This window comes from Penicillium canariense (assembly GCF_028826845.1).
Source record: "Penicillium canariense strain IBT 26290 chromosome Unknown utg000006l_segment0_segment0, whole genome shotgun sequence".
Classification (NCBI taxonomy): domain Eukaryota; kingdom Fungi; phylum Ascomycota; class Eurotiomycetes; order Eurotiales; family Aspergillaceae; genus Penicillium; species Penicillium canariense.
This window is the reverse complement of record NW_026622733.1, coordinates 1845771-1865587: the sequence shown is the minus strand read 5'-3', so window position 1 is coordinate 1865587 and position 19817 is coordinate 1845771. Positions and strand designations below refer to the sequence as shown.

General features: G+C 46.6%; 6 protein-coding genes across 6 annotated transcripts; 2 read left to right on the top strand and 4 right to left on the bottom strand.

Moving 5' to 3' along the window:
* Positions 1-1446: 1446 nt before the first annotated feature.
* On the bottom strand, positions 1447-5361 carry N7482_008669 (uncharacterized protein; the record flags this gene model as incomplete). Its single annotated transcript, XM_056690793.1, has 1 exon — positions 1447-5361. One exon carries the CDS (start codon positions 5359-5361, stop codon positions 1447-1449), a length of 3915 nt encoding a protein of 1304 aa, XP_056540558.1.
* A 50-nt stretch (positions 5362-5411) lies between these two features.
* N7482_008668 (zinc knuckle domain protein) lies at positions 5412-7573 on the bottom strand (the record flags this gene model as incomplete). The annotated part of the gene is made up of 2 exons (XM_056690792.1): positions 5412-7093; positions 7201-7573. The coding sequence occupies 2 exons, from the start codon at positions 7571-7573 to the stop codon at positions 5412-5414; spliced, it is 2055 nt and encodes a 684-aa protein (XP_056540557.1).
* Positions 7574-11568: 3995 nt separating this feature from the next.
* On the bottom strand, positions 11569-11931 carry N7482_008667 (U4/U6-U5 snRNP complex subunit LSM6; the record flags this gene model as incomplete). Its single annotated transcript, XM_056690791.1, has 3 exons — positions 11569-11591; positions 11656-11769; positions 11826-11931. 3 exons carry the CDS (start codon positions 11929-11931, stop codon positions 11569-11571), a joined length of 243 nt encoding a protein of 80 aa, XP_056540556.1.
* A 118-nt stretch (positions 11932-12049) lies between these two features.
* On the top strand, positions 12050-13407 carry N7482_008666 (small ubiquitin-related modifier domain-containing protein; the record flags this gene model as incomplete). Its single annotated transcript, XM_056690790.1, has 2 exons — positions 12050-12118; positions 12331-13407. The coding sequence occupies 2 exons, from the start codon at positions 12050-12052 to the stop codon at positions 13405-13407; spliced, it is 1146 nt and encodes a 381-aa protein (XP_056540555.1).
* Positions 13408-14114: 707 nt separating this feature from the next.
* Positions 14115-14781, top strand: N7482_008665 (RNA methylation protein TRM112; the record flags this gene model as incomplete). The annotated part of the gene is made up of 3 exons (XM_056690789.1): positions 14115-14300; positions 14361-14477; positions 14635-14781. The coding sequence occupies 3 exons, from the start codon at positions 14115-14117 to the stop codon at positions 14779-14781; spliced, it is 450 nt and encodes a 149-aa protein (XP_056540554.1).
* A 371-nt stretch (positions 14782-15152) lies between these two features.
* set1 (histone methyltransferase SET1) lies at positions 15153-18864 on the bottom strand (the record flags this gene model as incomplete). The annotated part of the gene is made up of 2 exons (XM_056690788.1): positions 15153-18433; positions 18477-18864. 2 exons carry the CDS (start codon positions 18862-18864, stop codon positions 15153-15155), a joined length of 3669 nt encoding a protein of 1222 aa, XP_056540553.1.
* Positions 18865-19817: the final 953 nt, after the last annotated feature.

The following is a 19817-nucleotide window of genomic DNA, read 5'->3' as shown; positions in this document are numbered from 1 at the left end:
CCTAGAGATATTTAACTAGTTTTTAAGAGCTATAGTATTTAGTAAGATTAATATCTAAAATATATATTATTAAATATATATTAAAGAAAAAGATAAATAGAAGACTATCTTCTAAATATACTATAGTTATTTTAAGTATATAATTATACTATTTAGACTAATTAATATATCTATAATCTTCTAAAATTATATATATATTATATTTTATAATATATTTAATATTTTTATAATAGTATATCTTAATAATATCCTAATCTTTTTAATAGATAAAAATTTATATATAAACTATTTTTATTAGATTTTAGGATAAATATATAAAATAAGTTTTTATACTAACTTTAGTAAATATATATTTTCTAAGACTAGATTAAATTTTTTAGATTTATTATCTCTTAAAAAGATATCTTAATAGATTTTTAATAAATAATTAATATTATTTTATAGACTATTCCTAAAACTTACTAAGATATATAGATATTCCTAGGCTTCTATAATTTCTATTAATAATTTATTTAGAATTATTTAAAAATTACTATATTATTTATATCTCTCTTAAAAAGAAATAAAAAAATAAAAAAACTAAAGATTTACTATTTTAATATAAAAAAAATAGTAATATTTTACTAGTTTATTACTATATTTTAATTAGCTCTTTTTTTTAATATTTTAATCTAATAAAATTATCTATCTAGAAATTAATATCAATCAATCAATATTCTTATTCCTGATCTAGCTTCCTATGCTTACAGGTGCTATGCAGGGATTTGCGCCTTCTGGTGTCCAGCCCAGTGCGCATGCGAAGCTGCCCGCAGCGTGATCAGATGGCTTACTACCACCGGACCAAAGAAAGTAGTGCAAACGCTGCAAACAAAATAAGACAAACAGGACAAACGAAATGGCAGAAAAGAGAGCCAGGGAGTCACCGCCCCCGCGATCCAACGTCCCCGCGGCCGTCCTCAGGCAGCGTTGGTAAGGAAAGCTCCAACGCTACGGTCAAAAAGCCTCATCAGCAGCGCCGCGCCATATGCACCCATGGCCTCAACAGATCAGTCTCCGGCTGTCTGACCTTCCGATATCTGACACCCTTCGGCCCGCACCACCCAGCCAATCTCTCTCTCCCCTTCCCCTGTCCGTCGGCATACACTCGAATCACCGAGTCCTGAATCACCAGATTGCCGTTTCGCCGCGCTGCACCGCTCGCTTCCGATTGGCAGGCCTGAATCACCAGGTTCTCGAATCACCGAGTGGGCCGATCTCCACATTCTCTGCACACATCCCCCGCACACACACGGCCTTCGCCGCTTTCGCTCGTGGTGGAAATCAAGGGGGCACACTGAGATCCTGGCAGTTTGCCCCTGGTTATGTGTCCCATCGGTCTCAAAGGACCACTGCCCTAGGCGCATTCGATTGATGTGGCGCTTTTGGATTAGGATGGGTCAAGGTGGATCAAGAGCCATCCTGTTCAACCACCCCCGTCGCTGCTGGGTCGACATGGCGGAACTGGTCGAGAAGCTTCGACGAGAACATGAACTGAGCGAGGACTAGCCTTGCTGGGAGCTGTTGCAAGAGTTCGTCGGTGCCGAGATGCATCGACACCCCTACCTCTGCTAGACTCTCTCTCATCGTCTGTCTTTCCTCTTGTAGCAGTGGGCATTCGAGCAAGATATGGGGGACTGTTTGGTTCCCTAGGTTGCATTCGCAGCTTGGTGAGTCTCGAGCGTTGATTTTTGACAGATAACCGGCTAAGCCGATCTTGCCAGTGCGTAGTTGGATCAAAACTGACGATGTGGCCTTCCGCAGATTCTCCCAATAGGCTAGATTCTTCTTGTGTGGCTGTTCGATCAGCCGTTTCGTCGAGCGAGCCCCCCTCTCTTTCCACCACGCAGCCTCCCAGGCCTGCTTCGCCCGCTGTCGGATACGTCGTTTCACCGCTGATGCAAGAATGATATAACGGTTGTCTTGGTTGGTTAGATCAGTGTCGGCCAGGGCGGCCTCCTTTGCGGTTACATCGGCTAGCTCGTTTCCTAGTGTCCCTTCGTGGGCCGGGATCCAGCGAAATTCGACCTGATGACCTTGGTCGTTTAGGCTTTGAAGATGCTGGATGGCCGAGACTAGGTAAATCTGGCCTGACGGCATCCGCGGTCGGCGAAGGGCCATCAGGCCGGCCTGGCTGTCGGTGAACACAACAATCTTGCGAGACTGGTCCGCTGGTGCTCGGGTTTTCGGCTGGGGGATTTCTGATTGGATAGCTGGCTGGATTGCCGGCTGGATTGGGAGCTCGCTGGCCGCTTCGGCCGCTTTCCACATTAGTGAGAGGACCATATCGATGGCGCGAAGCTCTGCGGCGTAGACCGTGGAGATTCCTTCCGTGCCCATCTGCGACCGAGCTTGGGTGATCTCATTTCCACTAACCACCGCACCAGCGCCCACTCGACCTTCGTAGCCACTGCCGTCTGTGTAGACAACTAAACTATCTTGCCTTGATAGTATCTCATCGTGCTGCTTCCTTGCTGTTTCCCGGTCGGAGATAATTACCGTTGGAGGCACACGCCAGGGCTCTCGGGCGTACGCAAGACGGCTCTCCCAGACTCCCGCCAAGAACTCAGGGGGAGCCGTTAAGCAACCACCCTTCTTCCAGGCCTGTGCCTCCATTGGAGACCATCCCGATCGGTCACGTTGGGCCTTCGGTCGTTGGTGTATCATGGATTTTGGCACTGCATAGGCAGGCCCTGTGCGAATTCGTAAGGCTGTCTCTTGTGCTATCCTCGTCATGAGGATTGGCATCGGCATTAGGCTTAGTTCCACACACAGCGCAGCCGCGGCCGTCGTTTTGAATGCACCTCCAACGACGCATGCTGCCTGGTGTTGGAGGTCCCCAAAGGGTCTAGCAGTTTGCATTTGCTTTGCTTTGGTCCACTGAGGTTCATACCAGGCTGCCAGACCATAGAGAATCTGTGGGATCACTATAGCCTGGTATAGCCGTCGCATCGAGAGTAAAGAGGCCCCCCAGGTCGATCCTGAGAGCGATTTGAGAGCTTTTAGGCTTGATTGGCCCTTGATAAGAAGCTTCTTGCGATGAATGTCGAATGTAAGTTTCTCGTCGAGCCAGAAGCCAAGATATCTCTCAGCTCCAGTAGACGCCTGGATCACCACGTCGCCAAGGCGAAGCGGAGTATAGCAAGGCTCTTGCTGAGGCCCCACGAAGTGAACCAGTGCATATTTCTTGATATCAAAGACAGATGCATGTCGCTTAGCCCATTGCTGGGCTAGACCACATAGCCGCTGGAGCTTTCTAGTAGTTTCGGCTTCCGTGCGGCCAATGGCCATCGCTCCAGCGTCGTCCACCCATCCGTGACCAAAGGTCTTTGGGCCGTTGAAGAGTTCGATGAGGTCGGAGTTATAGATAAGGTAGAGGATAGGGGATATTGGTGAGCCCTGTGGGATGCCAGTTGGTGTAGGAATTCGGTCGGATAGGCCCTCAGGCATGCGGATTTTTGTCGATCGGTCAGAGAGGAAGGCCTGCACCCACGGCACAAACCATCCAAGCCTACGCTTACGGAGGTTGTGGAGTAGCCGAAGATGTGCTACGTTGTCATAGGCGCCAGAGACGTCTAGGAAAAGCATAGACACGACCTGCTCGGCCAGAGAGCCTTTCCCCCAAGCGGTCCGAATGCGGTCGAGAATGATCTGAATGGCGTGGTCGGTCGATATACCCTTCCTACCACCAAGATGGCCAGGGGGCAATAGACCATATTGTTCAACAAGATATGAAATACGTTTGGCCATCACCGATTCCAATGCCTTTGCAATGGTGTTTAGCAGCGCTACAGGGCGATAGGATTTCGCAAGCTGGTAGTCTCGGTCACCTGCCTTGCGTAGCACTACCGTTATTGATCGCTGAAAATGCTTAGGGTTATAACCTGCGCTCGCACACGCGTTGAAGAGCGAAGTGAGGTATGCCAGAACCTGAGGGATCTTAATGATCTTGTGCCATAAACCGTTCGGGATAGTATCGTCGCCAGGCGCTCGTCTGGCCGGTGCGCGGAGGATAGCCTCTTCGATCTCGTGTGGCTGAATTGGTGGCATGTCGATTTGGTCAGGGTATTGGAACCCTTCGATGTCCGAGAGCTCCGCCGGTGGTGGTATTGGAAAGAAGGCTGTGCGGAAAGCCTCGGCTTTCTCGCTGACCGTCTCCGCAAGAGATTCTGTTCCAGTCTTCAACGATGGTGTAATGCCTCGCTCGTATGCGCCTTTGCGATTCCGCGCCCATTTGGCAAGCTGCCATAGGCCTCTCTCTCCCTGTTCGATCACGTGCTGTACGCGTCGACGATGTGCTCTGGAAAGCTTCGACTTGATGAGCCTCACTTTCTTGTTCCTGGCCATCGTATAGATGGCCCAGTCTTCCATATCCTGCGTGCGCGAGAATACGCGGCGGAGTCTGCGCGCCTCTTTAATAGCCTCACGGCATTCTTCATCGAATCCAGGATTCGACCAAGAGGATGGGTCAGCCCAGGGCGTAGAGAACTCCACCGCCGCATCCACCACGCGCATTAGCGCTGAGCAGGCCAGTTCGATCGTTTCTGGCCTAGTCAATGTATTGGGTGGTGGTGGCAGGTGTTGTTCGAGGTATTGTTTCAATTTCTCGTCATCGGTGGCTTCCCAATTCCGTCTTCTTGGCTGTGTGAACTGTGGCGTAGTTATATCGAGGACGGTGCGGATTGGAAGATGGTCGGACTGGCTATCTACGTCATTGGCGATCTCGCAGGTAGTCAGGCAGTCTAGCAAGCTACTAGATACGAATGTGAGGTCGATGACACTCTTCAACGGGCCCTGTTGCCATGTAGGCTTGCCTGGCTCTCCCACATAGGTTAGAGATAGGTCAGGGAGGATCGAATCCACCAAGATGTGAGCTTCTTGCTCGGTCTTTCGAACGGAAGGGCCACCCCACAGAGGATGATGGAGATTGAAGTCTCCTACCACGACGTGTTCCGCCTCCGGTCGTTTCGCAATTTCGCTGTATAAGCGTTGAAGTTGCTCTTTGTTGGTGTCATGCCGATATATATTGTGCACGAAGAGATCCGTCCAGCCATCGCGCTGATTCCGCCGGAGTTTTAGAATCTGGTAGTCGGCGTTGACTACCGTGTGGGACCATATAGAGGGGTCAATCCGCTTCGAAACGAACATACAGACCCTGGTTCTTTCCGCCTCACCCGACCTGGCATCCTTGACTACTGGGTATAGTAGCTGATGGGATGCTGTAGCCGGGTGATGCGTAGTGTCAAGCTGGTTGTTTTCCCATGGTTCCTGAATGGCCACGACTCCTGCGTCTCTTACGCCTCTCTCCCGCAGAAGTGTGGCCATCACGGGCCATTGTTTATGCGCGTTGTATTGGATGATTTGGAATGCTGATTTCATTGACGAGTCGGGTCGTAGTCGCTGTCCGATGATGCGTCGTGAAAGATCTCTTCCTCCTCCTCGGTCCATGAGTTCACGTAGGTTTCGTATCGAACCCCTTCGATGGGGGTGAAGGGAAAGTTCGTCACGACATCTTCCGGTGGAGGCAGGTCTTGTTCAGCAGTCTGTAGTAGCAATTGTGGTGGTGAGCTTAGTGGTGAATCTGGTATGGCTACCGAGGACCGCATCAACCGCTGGAAGGCCTGGATATCTTCGTCCTCTTCCTGGGCCTGGATATCCTCTAGCCCCACCAACGCGAGGGCCGCTGACGCAGTGTCCTGCATAGCGTGGTCCTCCTCCCCTCTATTATTGAAACGCGCTCGCTTGTGTGGGTTTGGGGCCTCAATGGTCTCGGTAGCTTCGATAGCCGTGTCCGTGCGTACCTCGGAGGCCGCCGCATTGGTGGACGATTTAGAACGGTTCTTGGAGCCTGGTGGTCGGCCTGGGCCTCGGCGTGCCGATTGGCTTAGTTGTTGTGTAGGTGGCTGTGATAACTGTGTGGACTGTTGTGCTGCCGGAGCGTGCTGGGACGCTTCGAGGCCCTGGCCCCGTCGGGATCGCGTGTTGTAATCCGACTGAATCATCACCCGAGGCTGTGGGGGTTTCTTCTGAGCCGACTGAACCGGCTGGACTGGCTGGACCTGTCGCTGAGGTTGCCGGGCTGCGGGTTGTTGAGCCGTGGCCTGCCTATAACGGGCAGGGATGCGGTGAAAAGGTGGCGCTTCGAGCAGACTACTTCTTGCCCTGGCTACCTCTCTCTCGTGAACCTCACATTCGCGGGCAGTAGACCGGTGTGGTCCTTTGCAGTTAGCGCACTTGATAGTTACTACGGCTCCGCGTATGGCCTCGCACTCCCAGGTAGGGTGCTCGGCCGCGCAGTAGCCGCACAGAAAGGTTTTGGAGGGACAGTGAGCCTGAACGTGCCCTGGTTTCTGGCACTTCCTGCAGAACTTCGATCTCCCTTCACGGCAGAAACGGGTGGTTTGGCAGATCCGATGGCCCCAGATAGTGCCAACAGCGATCGCCCGGTTGGCTACGACCGGCGACGACATCTCGATGACCAAGGAGCCCTCGTTCTTCCTCGGAGTAGGCTTAGTGAGCCAGCTCAGGTGGAGGATAATAGGCTCATCCTCACCCTCACTAGACCACTCCGGGTTCTGACGAAGTAGTTCATCCGCAGTCTTATTCATCTCCGCAGGGTCCGTCACGTCGAATAGAGGTAGCCCACGCGCAACTACCCCCCAGGTAGGCCTCTGGATTATTGCATTACCGAACGGTTTTAGCCAGTCTTTGAACTGGGCCTTCCGCATCACCTCCGCCGACGCAGCCGTGTCAGTAATGATCGCTATATCCCCTGAGGGTAGCTTCCGGGCCGCAACCACCCGAATGCCAGCGAGAGCACCACTATCCTTCTTTCTTGCCACGGCTATCCGACCCCGATCTGCCTGGAGGACGAGGTCGGTCTCTGATTTGGACCGGAGCGTTGCCCGTACCGCATCGTCACGAATCTTGACGATAATCTGCCGGTCTTCCTGTAGCTCGGCTTGAGGGACCCCGATCGATGACGTGCCATCCGAGCTTGGCCACGATGACGGGCCAGCCGCGAAGGGGCTGCTGCCGCGACCGACTGCCGCCACCCCTGGGCACGGAAGCCGCGCCACGCCGCCGCTGAGGATTCGTTGGAGATCGAAGATTGGATACTGCTTGTTGATTTGGAGATCTCCGTGGTTGATTTGGATATCTCACCAGTGGATTTCTCGAGCGTGTTCATCCGCTGGGTGAGGTGGTCGGTGGTGCGGGAGATTTTCTCCAGCGCCAGCAGAACTCTCTCCATCCCCTGCGTATCACCCCGTTGGGCGTTCTGGGCGTATCGATGCACCTGCTTCACGAAGCCATGGACGGCGCCAGTGGTTTCGTGGGCGGATTCATCAATATAGCGGAGTATCGATGCGGCTGCTCTCGCTATCTCCTCCATGCTTTCGAATTGGGCGTGGTTGGTTGGGCGAGTCTCTCGCTGGTTTGGCTGGTGTTGATTTTGCACACGTGGTCCGGTCGGAGGCAGAAAATTCTGTCTTGACGGGTGCACAAATGGCAAATTGGGCGCGCTCGCAACCGCCATCGCTGCTACCGATATCAAACCGGTATCAAACGATAGCGCTTGGGGTCAATTGAAATTTGAACTAGGTCTCAAGGTCCTAGGACCTCTAGTTGTCGAGATATCGCAAGAAATCGATTTCGCCAAGAGATAGTTGCTTTTCCTAGAAATTAATATATTATTATATATAATAGCTAATATTTTATTATAATCTAACTAAAATAAGATCTATTATTTAGTAATATTCTAATTAAGAAAATTCTTAAATATAGAAATCCTATATAGAATACTAGATTAAGAGCTATTTACTATTATATATTTATTTAAATACTAGTAATACTATCTAGAAAAAAATATATATACTATTAAAATATTATCTAATTATTTAAATCTCTAAATATTTATAAAATAACTAAAACTAAATAATTAATAAATTAGATAGTATATATTATTTATATTTTTTAATTTTATTATAAAATACTAAATTAGAAAGATAAATCTTACTAATAGTCTATTAAAATATTAAAAACTATAATTATTTAATAATAAAGAAATTAATCTCTTATTATTTTTATAATAATAGATTATTATTAATATATTAATATTAAACTAATAATCTACTATAGTAATCTAAAGAAATCTTATAAATATATAGAAATTAGATAAATAATCTACTATAATATAAATATTAACTATTAAGAATTTAATATTAGCTAAAATCCTTTTTAAAAAAAGAGATAATATAGCTATAATTCTTAAAAAAAAGAAATTTCTAAAAAAAAAGCTATAATCTTTATAAAAAAAAAATAAAAACTTCTAGAGATAGGAGTATCTTACTATAGTTTTTATAAAAAACTAATAAAGAAATAGAAAGAATTACTAATTAGAAAAAACTAGACTATATAAAACTAGTCTTTTTTATTAAAATTTAGGCTATATATATAGCTAAATAACTATATCTAGCTAAAACTAGTAATAATCTTAAAATATTTATTAGATATTTTTAGAAAAAAGATCTAAAGATTTAGTACTAAAAGATTATTATAGAACTATTAATACTAAGATCTAAAAACTAGAGTATTAATCTAGATAGTTTTATTTAATATAAAAACTATCTATATATTTTAATTAGAGATAATCTATAGTAAAAATTATTAAGTATTTACTATAATAATCTTTTTATTAGATATTTTAGATAATAAAAATTTCTAAATTAATTAAAAGAAAATATTACTAGATAAATCTTAATAGAGATATTACTAAATATATAGACTATTACTAAATTTATTAAAATATTATAATAAAAAAATATAAACTATATAATTAATTAGAATTATTACTAATATCTAAAAAACTATTTACTAAACTATTAATAGATTTTATTATAGATTTATTATCTATAATCTACTAAAATAAGATTATTAATATAATATTAATTATTATTAATTAATTTATAAAATAATTAATATTCCTATCTATTTTAGTAATAATTACTATAGAAAAACTTACTAAATTATTTTATATTAAATTAAACTATATTTTAGATTACTAAAAGATATTATATTAGATTAAAATTTACTATTTACTAATAAATTTTAGTCTTAATTTTACTATTTTTTATATTTATTTAAGATTATCTATAATATTTTATTTATAAACTAATAGCTAAATAAAGTAAATTAACTAAATCTTTTAAATATTATTTTTATTATTTTATTAATAAAAAATAAATTATATAGCTAAAATTACTAAAATTAGCTAAATTTACTTATAATAATATATTAAATATAATTACTAGCTATTTATTTTTCTAAATTTTACTAGGCTATTTATCTAGTTTTTATAGTTATCTAAAAATTAATATTATATAAAAAAAAATTCTAGCTATTATTGATTTTATTATTAGTCTAAAAATACTTAGCCTAATCTAATAGAAAATTTAGATTATTAATATTCCCTAAAATACTAAAAAAGATATATTTTATTAATAACTATTATCTAAAAAAAATATAGTAAAATCTATAGGAATATATATTAAATTCCTAATATAGTACTAGTAATATAAAATAGAGACTATAATATTTAGGATATAGTTAATCTCTATTAGCTAATTACTAGTTAGATTATACTAGTTAATTATAATATATAAATAATATATATATTATAATATTTTAGCCTAGATTAGTATATTAAAAATAGTATAGCTCTTAGTCTTAATTTTAGGAGATATAGTAAAAGAATATTATCTAGTAAAAAATAGATAGGAATATAGTAAATAGAAATAGGAGAGTAATAAAAAAAAAGATATTATAATTACTATAAAATAGGAGATAGAGAGATAGTAAAAAAAAAAGAAAACCTAGGAAGCCTAAGGAATTATACTAATTTAAGGACTATAACTCTTTTTTATTAATATATATAATCTTAGATATATAATCTTAGTTAAAAGATATAATCTTTAATATATATTAATACCTATAATCCTAGGTATATAATCTTAGTTACTAGGCCTAATCTTTAAAATATATTAATATATATAATCTCGGTTAAGTATCGCTACTTTTAATCTATAAGATCCTTATTAATACCTATAATCTTAATACCTAATAATAAAGGTAATCTTAGGTAATATAACCTCTAATATATCTAAGGATATATACTACTAAAGAAGGTATAAATATTATAAAATATATATCCCTACTCGAGCGAGATTACGTATCTCGGTATCTAATATACTAATCCCTTAGTAAAACCCCTATAATAACCCTATCTTCTACCTAGGTAGCCCTAAGCTACCCCGCTTCTAGAAGGTAGTATACCTCGGCCTACTATATATCGATAATATAGAGAGATACTACCGATACCCTATACTAAAGTAGTTACTCTAGTATAAAAGTCCTATATCTTCCTATACTCCTCTAATTCCTTAAGAATCAGTCTTTATTCTAATCTAACTATACTAGTTCCTCCTTACCTAATCGACAGGCCTTCTACCCTGCAAGTAGACCCCGTAACAGACTGGTAGCCTAGTCCTAACTACTTTAAAAAGCACTGAAGGACTAGATAGTCTAGTCCTAGTCCTAAGATTTAGGACCAGACCCAGTCTTTACTGAGGTCTAGGTCTTAGTAGAATTATAAATATATAGGGGACTATATAGGGGATTATAAAGGACTATAGGGGACTATGGTATAGTCCTAACTTGTTTGAAAAAGATTAAGGACCAGAGGGCCTAGTCCTAGTAGGACCAGACCTAGTCTTTACCAAGGTCTATCTTAGTAGTAAGAAAGAGAGTAGATAAAATTTGGTATTATTTATACCTAGTAAGTTATCAATAAGAAGAGTCTATTTAACAGAAAGATATTGAATCTAAGGAAGGAAAAAGAGAAGGAAAGAAAAAGAGAAGGAAAGAAAAAGAGAAGGAAAGAAAAAGAGAAGGAAAGAAAAAGAGAAGGAAAGAAAAAGAGATAGGCCCTCTCTTTCTACTATAGCCTATAGGCTAGAACCTTTCTATAATAGAAGCTCACATATCAGATGTGTGTTATGAGTACTACACAGTAAAGATATACATATTAGAGCTATGACTATACCAAGGCCGCAGCGACCTACAGTAGGTGGTGCTGAGTCTAGTTTTGGTGATAATATCCCAAATACCCACCAGAAGAAAATAAGTGCTTAACAGTTTCCAATTATTCCCGGTCAACTAACATCGCCTGTTTTGGCCAAACAGAGCCATTTATGTGCTATGTGCCAGGGCACATTTCACAATAATGTTATCGACTTGTTACATGTAAACAAGACCAATATGGCCTCAGAAAAACAAAGAAGCCCCACAAGGATGCTAGAGTCGGGCGAAGTTGAAAATGACCCAACATATTGCAGAGGAACACCCGAGCACGAGAAGGACCAGTGCGCCTATGGTAATCCAAGTGGGGCAAAAAACACAAGTCAGCGTAAGCCATTGGCCGTGTACCACTTCATGCTAGGGGCGCGGAAGGCCTGGCGTAACAATAGGGCCCAATCAACTAGCTGAAATGTATAGCACTAGAATGACAAGCGACATATTAGAGAAAGCATGGGAGACTCAAAAATAATAGCTTCAACGTACCATTATTCCCTCGGACAAAAGCGTCCCCGTAGCTACGCCGATGTTTTCCATTCACGAATTCCTCAGTCTTCTCGAGAGCGATGTTCATGTAGCCATCCACTGATTGGAGCTCACCTATGCGAGCGGATTAGCCAGGCTACCCCAGTAGGGTGATTTAATAAGGTTGATACCCTTGTACACCACACCGGAGTTCAGTTTCACAATCACCGGAGCGCCGATGATTTCGCTGAGGAAGGCCGAAGGGTCTTTTCCCTCCGAGGACGAACCGTTCTCCATCTTGATTTCTGGTCCACCTTCACGGGAAGAAAGAGCCTTAAGGTCCCGAAAGCCATTTGGAATTGATTAGCAAGATACTCCAGGACGTGGATTCCGCGAGGACATCAGGACATACCTGATGGAGCGTGGAGGTGAAGCGGGGAGGTTCGTGGGCGCTGAACGCGACACAGATAAGATTCCGAAGGCGGTAAGGCGCAACCAGGCGGGACTTTCCACTCCGCGTTCTCCATCCATTTTTCAACCTGTAAGATGCCCGTCCATCTCCGCGATGCGGTCTTTTTTTAACAAGCCCTCCGGGGTAACCAAGGGGGAGTCTCAGGAACTGAATTCTATCGCCGGTCTAAACAAACCTACTCCGACATCGTCGCCGCAAATCGCGATGCCCATAAGAAGCAAAAGTTGGCATCCGAATTCGCCGAGAACACAACGTCCGAACCCTCCGAAGAAAGCAGAGAACCCAAGCGACCTCGAATATCTGACGGGGAGGAGAAGACGAAGAAGAAGATGGAGAAACTTGAACTTGATGTGGCCAACACACCCCTACTCGTCGAACAAACCGAGCTAGGAGCACATCACAAGCGTCCTATTTCTCCTCGCGGCAGCCGGCCCGAGAGTGCTGAACTTGATGAAGATGGATTGCAGCCGTCGGTTAATTCATGCCCTTCCCATGGTCACTCGATTGGCGGTCCTTCCACCATTCACCCAAATGTTCCCTCCTCACCTAAGTCCCCCGACGACGCTTCTCAACAACGCCGGCAGAGAGTAGAGTCAACCGCCAGGGACACGATCAGAAACAGCCCTTCAAGATACTCAACCACAGTCACAACTCATCCGCCGGCGCATCCATTGTCCCCTCCTATGGATAACCCAATAGTACATATTCTCATAACATCCGAAATTCCAAACACCAAGCCACTGCTTGCTCAGCGCAAAATGTCTCAGGCACTGAAGGATGTTCGTTTAGCGTGGTGTGAGCGGCAAGGATTTACCCCCGAAGCAACGTCATCTGTCCACCTTACCTGGAGAGGTCGCAGGGTGTTTGATGTCACCACCTGTAGAAGTCTAGGCATCAAAATGGACAAGACGCCTGCGGCTATAGATGATGACCCTCTCACGGACCAGATTCAGTTGCAAATTCACATGGAGGCGGTCACCAATGACCCTCTTCTGTTGAATCGACCTGGCTCCTCTCTAGATGCAGGCGACCCTTCTCCTGCTCGACGGAGCCCCGGAGAGGAGCAGCACGACGAGCCGATGAAACTGATTTTGAGAAGCCCTGGACTGGATGACTTCAAGATCAAAGCTAGACCCAAGACTAGTGTGTCTAAACTGATATCGGCTTTTCGAGACAGACAGAATATCCGCATGGACCAAACCGTATCTCTTCTCTTTGATGGAGATCGACTGGATCCCAATACTTGCCTTGGCGACCACGATATTGCGGACCTTGACATGGTGGAAGTGTTGGTCAAATGATACACCAAGATGTGGGTGCTCCTGGCCCTCAAAAGCCTGGTTTGTCTTCCCGTAGCCAGCTCTCAAGGAATTCACTCTGCGCGCTATTTCTCTTACTTTTCTCCAAAAGGGCACCAAAAGGCCAATATATAATCAAACGTTGAACCAGCAGATGGCTCATGCTTTATGCAACCTGCGCGTACAATCAATGACAATGGTAGCCTCTACCACTGGCCTCAACGAGGTATCACCGCTCCTTTCATGTATACGTTACTAAACACTTGACTGTCTTCCCCAACATTTTTCGGAGGATTAGCGGCCGCCCTAGGAGCCTACTAGTGTAGATCATATATCTCCTAGAAGGATTTGCCTAGGGAGGCCTCAATATACCTGATCAGTACCTGCCTGATGAAGCCTTTTTATTAGTCTTTGGATCGCGTAGGTGTCCTGCTTATCGATAATATGATCACATGACATGGGGCTCCGCGGCTTTTTTCCCCCAAAAACGACTTTCTCCCATCGCATAGATGTGTGGACCACCCAGGACCATTCCTTGAAAATCACAACACCACGCCGGCACCAGGGCTGGCATGGGATCGGGCTGAAAATTTTATCTTTCCACCCAGACCAAGAGCTTCTGTTAAATAGCAAAGCAGACCCTAAAGCCGTCCCCGAACCACCATTTACGACCCACCATAGCCTTGAAGTCAAGCCGACAACGAGCCAGCATGAAAGTCATAACTGCCAATTTCGTGACGTGCGCGGTCAAAGAATGCAAGACATCACCATTGTCATTTCCTCTACACTTCCATGATGCCGAGCTTGAGCTGCAGGAGTTGGACTTCCAGCCCGAGTTCATCCGCAATGTGGTCCCCCGTATCGACTGGGACAGCCTTCGGGTCACCGCGAACGAGGTATCATAGCATAGTGCGGACTCCCACAGAAGAAGGACAAAGCTGATAATTGGATTGTAGCTAGGATTTCCCAGTCTTCCGGAGTCAAAACCAGAGGGCGAGGCGCTTGGCGACGAGCAGACATTGAAAGACCTACATCGGCTCCTGTTGGAGACTCAAGTCATGGAGGGAAAGTTAGTCTGTGGCAATTGTGGCCATCAGTATGTTATTAAGGAAGGAATTGCCAATTTCTTACTACCAAGCCATTTGGGTATATCTCTCCCCTCACGCACACTTACGTCACCAGCGACCAACTCACTAACTCAACTTATAACTGGTGCTGACATCTATATAGTCTGAAGGAAATAAATCCACCCTGACTAGCCGCCGTTCTTTGCTTCACTTCGTTCTATTATATCTCGTCCATATCCTCCAAGCCCCCTCCGCCGAAGCACCAACCAAGACTCCTCCAATGCCATCCACCACTGTGTACGATGCCTAATGCCCTACTTGAGCTGGCGAGACGGCAATGAATACCAGAGATACAATCGAGCTTCTTGATAGCGAAGGTGTGAGGATGATTGAAAATCTCACGATTGATACTATGGCTTATTTCGCCCCGCAACAAATTAGGTGGATTATGAGGCAGGCCTCAATGCTGGCGAGAAATTGTGGAATTTTGCATATTGTACATGAGGGCTGTAGCGCTTGAAATCATGATTCCCAATCATACGGGCCTTGGATGCTCCCGCCCTCCGAAACGCCCAATCAGGTCAACGCCCGCCTAGAAAAGGAAAAAGGAAAAGAAGAGCGATGAAGATGAAGGCTCCAGCTGAAAAAGATGTGTGGCGGCGGTAGTGGTAGTGGCTGCACCTAATTGAGGAAACCCTTGCAGCCGGTTGAGCCACAGAGACAGGGAATGCGATCGTCACTGTCCCATTCTCGTTCAAACTTGTAGTCGTACGTGAGTTCCTCATCTGTAGATTTGATATTGGTCAGCGTATATTCCATGGGAGTCTCGCGTGTGCCGCATTTTGACTCGTCTATTTCGATTGAATGCGTACCTCGTTCAATGTCCCTGAGCGCGTAAATCACGATGCGTTTGCTGCCATCGACCTTGATGATCTTAGCGGTGCAGTTGGGCGTGCAGCTATGGTTGATGAACCGCGCGATTCCGCCTCGTTTGGTAGCATCGATCACCGTGTTCTCATCAATTCGGAAGAGATAGCTACTGCCAATCCCGCTTTTGAGATATCGGCGTTCTCGCATATCTGCCACCTGCTGGCGCACTTTTTCGCCGACGTATTCGATGATCATGTCGTTAGCAGTGATGTTCTCTTCGGCATACAATCCCCAATTGTGAATGGCGGACCTAGCAAACCGAACAGGCTTCTTCCGTTTCTTGAGTTGATTGAACCGGAGCACATCACCCTCACCGCTGGACGTGGGCAGAGCTTGCTTCTGGGCATTGATATCGGCGATGAGCCGGCGGTTGTTGACGCGAGTTGATCGGGATGATGACTTAGAGATGACCTTGGCTGCCGCAATTCTGGCTGCCTCTGCCGCGGCGGCTTGAGGATCAGCTTTGGCCAAGGCTTCACGTTCCTCCCTGGCTTTCTGGACCTTGATGCGGTGTGGGAGATACTTCGATTTCTCGGCCTCAAGAATTCTCTTTCGGCCTTCTGTCCGCGCAGCACCGGTAGCATTGGGCACGTAGTACCCCGTGATACCAATAACATCGCGAGTGGGCCCCTTTGCGCTCAGATGATTGAGAGCCTTGATCTCCTTCTGGCGCCATGCCCAGGCGCGAAGGTCTCCAACACTGGAAGTCGACTGGTCGAGCAGGATCTCTCGGAGGAACCGCATGTCTTCTTTGTCTTTGATCAATTGTTGCCAACCATCTAGATCCAATATAGTGGTTTCATCGTCTTCCACTGTCGCGCGGGGTTCGTGCTTGGAAACTCCCCATTTGATCTCAGTCCTCGGTTTTTCAAGGACCTCTGTCTCCCATGGCTCACTGGCTGTAAGGTCATCTGGTACGGAGTCTTTGCCTGGGATGAGCTCGGATAACTGTTCTCTTGGCAATTGGTTTGGTAGGTGCAATTGGCCGCGAGACTCAACTGGCTCTGCTTTCCCTTGAACCAAATCAACATCAATACCGCTCGTGGTCTTTGGATGTTCGCCCTCCGCAGTTTCTTCTGAAGGCTCGACACCGAAGAGCTCGTCATCCTGTCGTTGCCGTTTGCGAGAATTCAGTTCTCCTGTCAACCGTTTCCTTTTCCGGGATCGAGGGGATAGTGATTCCCCTTCGGCCCCTTCGGGTGAAGCATCATCCGCAGCTGTAGCGCCGCTCTCATCAAAGGACTCCAATGTATCTGATTGATAGTCTTCATCCTGCCCGGAAGCTGACGTAACAGAACTCGCGCGGCTGGGCGGACGACTGCTTCTCTCCTCGGTATACCTCGTCAGAGGAGTCCGCTGATCATCATCTGAATCCTCATCGTCATGTAACTGCTGCAATCGATGATAGAGTGGGCGAACCTCCCTTGGCCGTAAAGGCTGCCGGCGCCGTTCGTCCACGAAGGCCGCACCTGCACGATCGAGACCATGGGCCTTTCGAATACGTGGAAGGGCCAGAATGCTAAGATTCGATGATCGGAGTGGATCACGGGCATTGGATAGTTCAGATCGAGAGTCCGGAGTGCCAGAGGCACTATCCACACCGATTCGGAAAGATGGTCGCTTGGTGCCTTCTGGACCGGGAATTCCCAATTTATCTCGTCTGGATGCATGTCTGCTGGGGTCGAGGTAATCGTATAAAGTCGGCGCGGCAATGCGAGATTTGACGTCTTCAAGTAGCTTGTCCCTCAGGTCCCGAATGATGACTGCTAGAACTTCTTGACAAGGGTCCAGGTCTATTGCACGCTGTTTCTTTTCTTCCTCCACATCCAGCTCAGCCTCCTTCCTTGCTCTCTCCTGGTGAGCCTTTTCCCGTTGTTCGGCGCGAAGGCGTTCGGGACTCGGACTGCGCACATAATTGGGGTTTCCGTAGGGCTGGCTTTCCATATTCATGATATAAGTGAACAGAGGCTTCATATGGCATAGCCGAAAGCAACGTTCTGTTTCCTCCTCACCTCCGCGGGAGTTCTGGAATATAATGTAGTAGCCGGTCTTGTCGCAACGAATGGTTTTGTAGTCAAAGAGCTTGAGTCTTTTCTTGAGGTGGGGAACGGTGGTACTGAGAACCGGGACATAGCAATGGGCAATGAAAATGTAAGGGTCGCGCTTGATTTGACTCAAGATCGGGGTTTCTTCCACTAGGGATTGCACCGATGGGGACCGAATACCCGCTCGCGGTCCTTCTGGTATGAGCAGCCCGGGGCGCAGGGTAGGTCGGCCGGCGGGGCCTTTGGGCGCCGTTGGAGGCGGTTCATTCTTCTTGGCCTGAAGCTCGGCAGATTTGGACTCGGCAGCAGCAGCAGCGGCAGCGGCGGAGGCGGTTTTGGAGGCCAACCGTTGTGACTCGATCGTTTTGGAGGCGATGCGTTCCGACACAATCCCATCTCGATCTAATTCGACCCGGATCCGACGAGTGCCAATGCGTTGCTCCTTCTTGCACTCAAAATACGCCCGCCGCGCCGCACTGGAGGCCAAGATAGCCTCTCCGCCGCGGAACGAGGCACTGTCTTTGTATTTGATCGAGCAGATCCCCAAAAACCGCCCGGTGATCGGGTCCGTCCGGTTATTGATCTCTGCGATGTCACCAAAGCTGGAAAAAAGTGCACTAATGGGAGCCATGGGCGTGAGAGGGTCAAAGCCCGTCACGACGACCTGCACCGGGGGGCCGGGTCCGATGCTTGTCGCAGCGTCATATGGCCACTGCTTCAGTGTGTATGGTGTCGGTCGATATTTGGTCTTTTGTTTGCAGCCTGACCCGCGAGTGTAGTTGGCAATTGCCAAGCGGGGATCGGGCGGGCCCGGTCCATGTGCAATGATCTCGACAAATTCAGGCTTGCGACGCTTCTCCTTGGACGGCCGCTTGTCCAGATCCGGATCATATATGGCTTTACAGCCTCTGACCACGATTTCATGGCGGGTTTGCGATTGGGGGGTTGGCGGGGTGTGAATGGGGGTCACGGATGACTTGCAAATATCTGCATTTGAATGGAGAGCAGAACCTGGAGAGTGTCGGTTCACAATCTTTTGAGGCGAGCCGGTCACTTTGCGCGGTGGAGATGACTCGGCGTTGGTGAGAGGGGGTTAGGGTGTCGATTTGGGATGGAGGATGAGAGTTGGTGCTGGTTGGCGGCAGCGCCCCATTGAGCTCTGTCGGGGCTGGTGGGACCGCTGAATCTGCTCCCCCAGCACCAAATGGAGGTCGAATGGCATTTCCTTGCCCAGCAGGATTATTGGATGCCCCACCCGTCACGGATGCGCTGGGCGCGGTTTGCATTGGGAGATCGGACGTCTGTGTCTCGCCATCCAACCCTTTGCCTCGCCGATCTCCGACCCGGACGCGCTTCTGTGAGAGAACCGACGGTGCTGTAGGGAAAAAGTCCGCGAAGCCGGCCGAGGCGCGTGACATGGTGTGAGATGTGGCTACACGCCCGAGACGGCCGCGCGACGACCAGGCAGCATCCTTGATCACGGTCTGATGGTGTGAACCCAAGAGACTGGGAGACAGACCCCAGCCCAGAACGGAAACGCAGGAGAAGGGTGAAGAGGGCGAAAGGAGACACGACTTGCAATAAAGGAAAGCGAAGGCGATTCGACCCAGGATCCCGCGGAAGGGACATTTCAACGCGAAAGCGAGTTTTGCAGGGGAACGACCTGACTGAAGCAGCAGGCGGTGAGGCGGGGAAGGGGAAGGCGGTGAGAGGAGTGGGGACTGGTTTTTTGTTCTTTACTTTCTGCTTGGCTTGGCGGTCTGGAGACTGTTTTGGAGACTCTTCAGCCGACGGCGTCGCAGAGGACACAAATTGAGGGTCACTGACACTCAATAAGGTCAGGATATTGCTTCTATGTGATTAGTGAGGAGGGAACTTATTGTCTTCTCTTCCCTAGTGTATCGGAAGGGGAGTGTTCAAGAAAGCCTCAAAAAGAGAGGACTGCAGTCCTGTTTTCTCTGTTCCGGTCCTTGTTCCCCAAAGAGAGGCCTATGCTGCCATCTATACTGTTGAGACCAATGTACATTTCTTTCCCTCTCATTAATATTAAAATAGGATGTATGATCGATGTAACGGCGCGACCATCTAGCACGAAGTGCCAGGCCCGACAGTGTATACCTCCCAGAAAGCGGTCAGGCCAGCCACCTGTCTGGCATCGGTCGCGCGGTCCGGGAGAGGCAAGGAAAAAAGATCGCGACACAAGTAAGGCTGAAGAACAGCCAGGGAATGCCGAGCGGCTGGCAAGTAGGGGCAAATGAGGGTTGTGGCTGAGCAGTCGCTGAAGCAAAAATAGCATCCGATAGTTTGGAAATGAAACTGTGGGAACGGGAACGGGGATCGAGACTCCACGGTAAAAATAAATCCTTGGCCT